The 7,508-nt window shown below is 27.9% G+C and overlaps 1 protein-coding gene across 1 annotated transcript; it reads left to right on the top strand.

Moving 5' to 3' along the window:
• The first annotated feature begins 1,569 nt into the window (after positions 1-1,569).
• On the top strand, positions 1,570-4,253 carry LOC107027371 (vacuolar-processing enzyme gamma-isozyme-like). The gene is made up of 9 exons (XM_015228547.2): positions 1,570-1,809; positions 2,168-2,332; positions 2,511-2,667; positions 2,764-2,849; positions 2,932-3,152; positions 3,273-3,321; positions 3,448-3,648; positions 3,731-3,928; positions 4,025-4,253. Exons 1-9 carry the CDS (start codon positions 1,642-1,644, stop codon positions 4,160-4,162), a joined length of 1,383 nt encoding a protein of 460 aa, XP_015084033.1. The 5' UTR covers positions 1,570-1,641; the 3' UTR covers positions 4,163-4,253.
• Positions 4,254-7,508: the final 3,255 nt, after the last annotated feature.

Genomic DNA, 7,508 nt, shown 5'->3' with positions numbered 1-7,508 from the left:
TATTCTTGTCCTTTGTAACAATTTTCAGTGGTACCTTTATATAAATTAGTATGAATAGTTACATTGCACACAATGCCAACACATAGCCAAAAATTAAACGAAGAATGTTCAAAATTTTAGATCGTAAATAAAATTTTTTTTTGATGATTGGGTGCACCAAAAAAAGAAGTTTTAAAATCTAATCAAACATTTAACTAAATTATAAAAACATTTAAAATAGAATTAACAATTGTATAATTTAAAGCAAAATAGGCATTTGTTGTATATGCATCTCAATTACTCATCAACTATTTTTAAAAAGTAAATTAATAGAATTATTCAATTATTTTTAGATAACAAAAAATAAAGTATTATCGTATTTCACTTTTACTTGTTCAATTTACCATATAAATATTTTTTTTTCTATTTTACCTGTTTGCTTATTTATTCCCTTAAATCATATTTCAAATTTTTTTGAATCATTAACAGTCATACAATATGCACTCCATTTTTTAGTAATTTAGAAGTGTATAGCTTCACTCCACACTCCATTAGTCATTACTCCATTATTCTTTAACTAATTACACTTAATTTAAGGATTAATAATTGGGCTTTTTAGTATTATGTACTATATAATTAAGTCTTAAAAACAGTCTTATAACATAAATTTTCCCTATATTTTATTTGAGAAGTGTATAGCTTCACTCCACAGTCCATTAGTCATTACTCCATTATTCTTTAACTAATTACACTTAATTTAAGGATTAATAATTGGACTTTTTAGTATTATGTACTATATAATTAGGTCTTAAAAACAGTCTTATCACATAAATTTTCCCTATATTTTATTTGAGAAGTGTACTCCAAATATTACTCCATTATCCTCTAACTAATTACACTGAATTTAAGGATTAATAAATGGAGTAAGGTAATAAATTATTTGTCCATTTTTTAAAAAATGTTGTTTGTTTGTTCAAATAAGTAGTCAAATTCTAACAACTCTCTTCGCTATATATTTGATGAACGTTTATTATTAGACTTTAATTACTCCCACAAGGTAATACTTCTACTTAATTATCCCATATTAATTAGTTCATTTTATAATGTGCTTAATAAATTAATAAAAAGATGATTTTCCTAATTTATCTCTTAAAGAACTTCTTGGAAATTTTACAATAAATATGAATACTTTAAAAAAATTGCATGGATAATATAGAAATAAATTAATTAATGTTTTCTTGATTTATTAAGGTGATATAATATGAGACAAGTATATTCAATATAATGATGAACTAGTATGAGACAGAGATCGCATATTACTACCACTATCTCATATTGAATGAACATCTTACTATCTTTGGAAGTAAAAACAAATTTTGAAGATTCAATTTTTTTTAAAGGCTAATTAATTAATTTATATGAATAAGGACAAAATAAAAAGTGTTTATCAAATATGAGACGGAAGGAGTACATATATTAGTATAGAGAAAACAAATGTAGAAATATTTAACAACGTGACATAATTGAATGCATAACCACACCCATAGAAAAAGACAATTAGGAAACTCTATAAATTTAATTTGTGTAATAGCCAATGGATTAACTCACCACTAATCAGAATTAAAGCAGGAAAATATACATTTACTTTTCTAAAAGTTCAAAATGTTTGTTAAAATTAATGTTGCATCATTCCTAATTGCACTTTTTGTGGTACTAACTGAGGGTCGTAATGTGATAGAGAGATTTGTTGAAGATTATGAGAATTCCATTGGAACTAAATGGGCTGTGTTAGTAGCTGGATCAAAGGAATGGTATAATTACAGACACCAGGTAATATATACATGTATTTAATATTAATATGATAATACGTACGTGCTAATTTCATATGAATCAGTACTGAAAATCACTTGTATTCATCGCTTTAGCAATAACATCAAAGATGAAAGTAAAAATAATGATACCAACATCATGAATATTTATTCAATGTTCAAAGAGTTGGTCATGACTTTCTTCCTACGGAATCGAATTTATCTTAAAATTGAAAGAAATTTGAGGTTGAATAAGTTAACTTATGGATAACAATAATGTAATGAAAAGAGAAAGATTATTTAACTTAATTTAAATTACTTATAGTAAAAGAATTGTTTTTAACATCGATTAATTTTTTATTTTGTGCTAATAATTTCAGGCTAATTTGTGTCACGCTTATCAACTACTGAAGAAAGGAGGCCTAAAAGATGAACACATTATTGTATTCATGTATGATGACATTGCCAATAATCCCGAAAATCCTAGACCTGGAGTTATCATAAATAACCCACATGGTCATGATGTGTACAAAGGAGTACCCAAGGTACATACTCATGTTTTTTGAATTTTATAACGACAACTTCAACTGTCAATAACATACATTATTTAAGTAAAATTTAATAAATTCAATTGAGCTCGTCTTTAAACTTCTAATTCCGCTTCAAAATTAATATATGTACATATATATTTGATTAACTTTTTTATGAGATTTATACTTGTAGGATTACACGGGAAAAGATTGTAATGCTCAAAACTTTTATAATGTTATCTTGGGAAACAAAAGTGCTTTGACTGGAGGCAGTGGAAAAGTTGTAAACAGTGGTCCAAATGATTATATTTTTATTTATTATACTGATCATGGTGCACCTGGGGTAGTTGGTAAAAATTAATTTCTTACTCTACCTAAACTACAATATAAATTATAATATAAATTATTTTTCACCAAATTTTTTAATCCAATTTTTTCATGTTTAGGTATGCCTGAAGATCCACCGGTCTATGCCATAGACCTCAACGAGGTGTTGAAAAATAAACATGCTTCTAGGACTTATAAAAAAATGGTAAGTAATTTTTGTGCTAGCGAGTTTGAATCAATTATATATGTCGATATTGAATAATGAACATATGTTGTTAATTAATTAGGTATTTTACTTGGAAGCGTGCGATTCTGGAAGCATGTTTGCCGATCTTCTTGGTAAAGGTTTAAATATTTATGCAACGACTTCATCAAAACCCGATGAAGATGGTTGGGCTACGTATTGTTATTTCACTGGTGATACATCTTGCTATGGTGAGTGTCCACCAGAAGACTTCAAGGATAATTGCTTGGGAGATTTGTTCAGTGTTTCTTGGCTGGAGAATAGGTATGTATATGTTTGTTACAATTAATAATTTATTAATTTGATTGAATTAAAAAAAAAAAAAAGGTGATATACTATATGTTAAATTAAACTAAACTATACTTTGTAATTTGTACAAACCAGTGATTTGCATGATCTACAAGTTGAAACTTTGGAGAAGCAATATCTACGGGTAATTATTTTGCTAAAGTTTCAAATATCATATAGTTAAGGAGTACGTAGTTGTTAACTTTTTTTATGGGAAATATTATAAAAGTAATTGCTAACTTCTCGTTGATTTTTTTTTTAATTCGATCAGATTTATCAAAGAGTGTTAAATAATGGTACGCATGGTTCCCATATGATGCAATATGGAGATTTACATATAAATAAGGATGCACTCTCCATATATATGGGTTCTAATTCCCCAAAACATACTTCTTCTGCCAATAATAACTACGCCTCAAACTCAAGACATGTTAATCAACGTGATGTTCAACTCTTGTATCTCAAATCCAAGGTGATTAATTAATCTTACATCACTTTAATTTTTGTATGTACATATGTAAAACAATGTTTTAAATATACAATCAATTTCACAGTTTCAGAATGCTCCGGAAGGGTCTAGAAGAAAAAGTGAAGCTTATAGGAAACTAAGTGAAGTTATATCCGAAAGAGAACATGTAGACAAGAGTGTAAAACATATTGGACAAATTTTATTTGGAGTTGAGAATGGTCAAAAAGTGCTCAACATTGTTAGACAACCCCTTGTTGATGATTGGGATTGTCTTAAATCCTTTGTAAGTATATACTATACGTCTATATGTTATAATAACAACGATCATATATACATTGACAATATAAGAAAAAACTAATATTACGACGTTGATGTACAGGTGAAGATATTTGAGTCGCATTGTGGATCATTGACTAGCTATGGTAAAAAACACCTTCGTGGATTTGCTAATATGTGTAATGCTGGAATTCAAAGGGACCAAATGGATGCAGCTGCTAAACAAACATGTTCTTCTTAATTAAGGAATTAATTAATTACTGATCATGTAGCTTTTATTAAGCAACTTCATTATTATTATTAATAAATCGTATGACTACTATTGCTAATTACCTTTGCATCTGTAATTTGAATGTCAACTCTTATATGTTAGAACAAGAACCGATAAAAATATGAAGAATTCAAAATAAAACTTGCTTGGCTTACAGGCATGTTAAAACGCTTCTTGAAAATAATTGGAGTCTCTCCCACGAGCAAATGGAAGAATAAATTATAACTTTATCTTCGAAATTCAATGAAGCCACAAACAAGTAGAATTAAAGCATGTTGCTCTTCTATTCTTAAATTGGTGATACTGCCTTTAAATTAATGTCTCACAAATATATTTTTCAACGAAAAATAGCTTCTTCTTTTTTAGTGCCTATCTTTTCACATAAAAGAAACTCAATTTATATGACAAAAGTTTGCATGAAAAGACTTCAATTAAATTGTATCTTTTATAGATTTATGAGTTGAAAAGAAAACTTATCTTTCAGAAAACCTATAATCTAGAACTAAAACAAAATGTATCTTCCATGAGATTTATAACGTCGAATTAAAATAAGAATAAATATTTCAATTTACATTCATGTATTTTATTATTTCAAAACTTTTAACGGATGAATTTTTTTCACAATTAAATGAAACATATAGGGCAATATTAGTGCTAATTAGTGCATTTCTTTTGAATAAAAATAAATACAAAAAGAAAAGGAGAAGGGACAAATTCTCTTTTTAATAATACTTTTTTATATTAAGAGGGTGTTGTAAGTTTCAAATTTATCCTGGATGAAAGTCAGTATATTTATGTATTCTTGTCCTTCAAATCCATTTATGCATCGACTCTAATGTTGTAACAATTTTCAGTGGTACCTTCAGTTGACATCCTTGTATTTTTTTATGAATAATTGCATTGCACACTTTATTAGCGACGTAATCGAAAATTTTAAAAAGGGCATTCAAAATTATAGATCATAAATAAAAAATTATCCCTGTAACTGAGAAAAATCAAACGAAGCAATGTTTGAAAAGATTATAAAAACCTTTAAAATAGAATTAATAATTGTATAATTTAAAGGAAAATATCCAAAACACAATATCCACTAATGTAAGATTATTTATTATTATTATTATTACACGTGGGGCATGCTAATCTTCACAATATTGTTTCAATTTTATCAAATATCTAAAAAGGGCGAATCTAAGCTTCGTAAATTATAGGATCAAAATATTTTCGGAATAGAGAGAGAAAGAATTAAGAGAGGAGAGAAGTGAATCAGAATTCCCCAAAATATGGTCTAGGACAAGAGTATTATACACTATACTCAAATGATCACTTTAATTCGAAATATACTTTCGAAAAATGGCATAATACATAAATATATTCTTTAACTTAGGTTCATTTTATATTTATGTCCTCTAACTTTGAATGTGCACAAATAGACACTTAAACATATCTAAAATTGAATAAATAAACCATAAGTCGTACATGTTACAATACACAAAAAACACCACGTAACACACAAATTTCCATCTCGAATGCAACAAGTGCCGCTACTTCTTAATTCTATACACCTAATTAAATTCTAATACTTCTTAATTCTATACACCTAATTAAATTCTAATTATATGATTTTGATTGGAGGATATCTTAGGGTGAGTATCTAATTGGCTTTAGAGCCACTTTCCTTCCATTAAGGGTGTTACAGGGCTTGGGGTTTAAAATTGGTTGGAGATAATTTTAAAAAGGATAAATTTTAATCAATCACATTGTTTTAATATGAAGTTACATTCTATTCCTCTTTAGTTAGCAATTATATTAATTCGTAAAAAGTAACATAAATTGGATACATTAATATATAGCTTGGATACATTAAAGAGTATCTCAAATACATTATAACATAAACCAGATGCATACTATGTAGCTCGAATACATTAAAAACTAGCTCGGATATATTATAAAACAAATCGAAAACATAATATGTAGCTCGAATACATTAAATACTGGTTTGGATACATTAATATGTAGCTCGAATATATTAAAAAAATAAAATTTTTTAGAAGTTTTTAAAAATAGAAGGGATATTGAAAATAATGGAAACATAAGACGTGTATTTTAATAATTTTTCATTTTAAAAATATAAGTATTATGCAATGATTGACATATTACAAGTTAATAAGGCATTATTAGGGTTGGACTCCTTCTTTCACTTGAGGTTAAAATAGTTGATGGTGTACCTAGTTCAAATTTTAGATTTTCTTTTTCATCTATTATGATTTAAGTTTTAATACATTGAAATATGTAATTGATTATTAGGTGAATTATATTATACGAATATCATTAAATTATGATATTGGAAGATTAAGACTTAAGTCTAGGCTTGAAATTTAGAGAATATAAGAGTTGAAATGTTAATTGGCACCAAAATATATATAAGAACTTGATCATATATTTTGAGTGAGTTTTAGGGTCTAGGTTAGATCTATAGTAATACGGGTGTTAGTTTTGAAATCTTATTGTGGTTATTTATGCGAATAGATTGCTTTGAGTTGGAAGTACAACGAAAAGGGAAGTCTCAAGTCCAGGAGTGGTTGTTCGATTATTTGAGGCAAGTGAATTTCTAAACCCTTGTTAAGTGCATAGAGTCCTATATTTTTTTGTGGTATGTGTTGGGTAGTGATGGGACTTGGTGATGAGTTAACTTGTCCAAGTTGAATAATTCTAAAGATGAAAAAGTTGTAATAAAAGATAATGTGATTAATTTTTGGAGTTTGATGTGTTAAAAATGATTTTGAAAGGCTTATTGATTCATTGTCGTTGTTGTATCATGATTGTGTTGTTGTGAATTGTGCAATGTTATGAAAATGGTTATCTTCTCATTATTGTAAACATGTCATTTCCATTGTTTTGATATATGATTGTGACAAGTGTTATGTGAATTAAGAAAAAATAAGAAATTAAAGAGAACGTACTATTTCAAGGGACGTGTCGCGTGCCACAACTGATACTATATATCGAAAAAAATGTATCGCACGTCGCTATGGATACTATATACTGAGGGACGTATCGCGCATCGCGATGAATATCATATATCGAGGACGTATCGCACGCCACAATGGATGCATGAACAAATATGTTCCCCGTGGGTCCTAGACTGTGAGACAGCGCGGTGTATATTATTAGGTTAGACATGAATCACTATACTTGACATTACATTTCATTACAATGCACATCTTTATCATTGATGAACTTGATCTTGTGAGTGCCTTTATGTGAAAGTTGTGATTGATGAATAATGATTTTTTGTTGAGGATATATAATTTTTTTT

Source organism: Solanum pennellii, chromosome 8 (genome assembly GCF_001406875.1).
Source record: "Solanum pennellii chromosome 8, SPENNV200".
In the NCBI taxonomy this organism is placed as follows: Eukaryota; Viridiplantae; Streptophyta; class Magnoliopsida; order Solanales; family Solanaceae; genus Solanum; species Solanum pennellii.
Note: the sequence above shows the minus strand (reverse complement) of the source record. Positions and strands in the feature narration are given on the sequence as shown.

Excerpts from the sequence above, each read along its gene's own strand:
- LOC107027371 (XM_015228547.2), top strand. The coding sequence starts at position 1,642 with ATGTTTGTTAAAATTAATGTTGCATCATTCCTAATTGCACTTTTTGTG. Across the intron at positions 3,322-3,447 it reads TGGAGAAGCAATATCTACGG|ATTTATCAAAGAGTGTTAAA; the intron begins GTAATTATTTTG and ends TAATTCGATCAG. Across the intron at positions 3,929-4,024 it reads GGGATTGTCTTAAATCCTTT|GTGAAGATATTTGAGTCGCA; the intron begins GTAAGTATATAC and ends GTTGATGTACAG.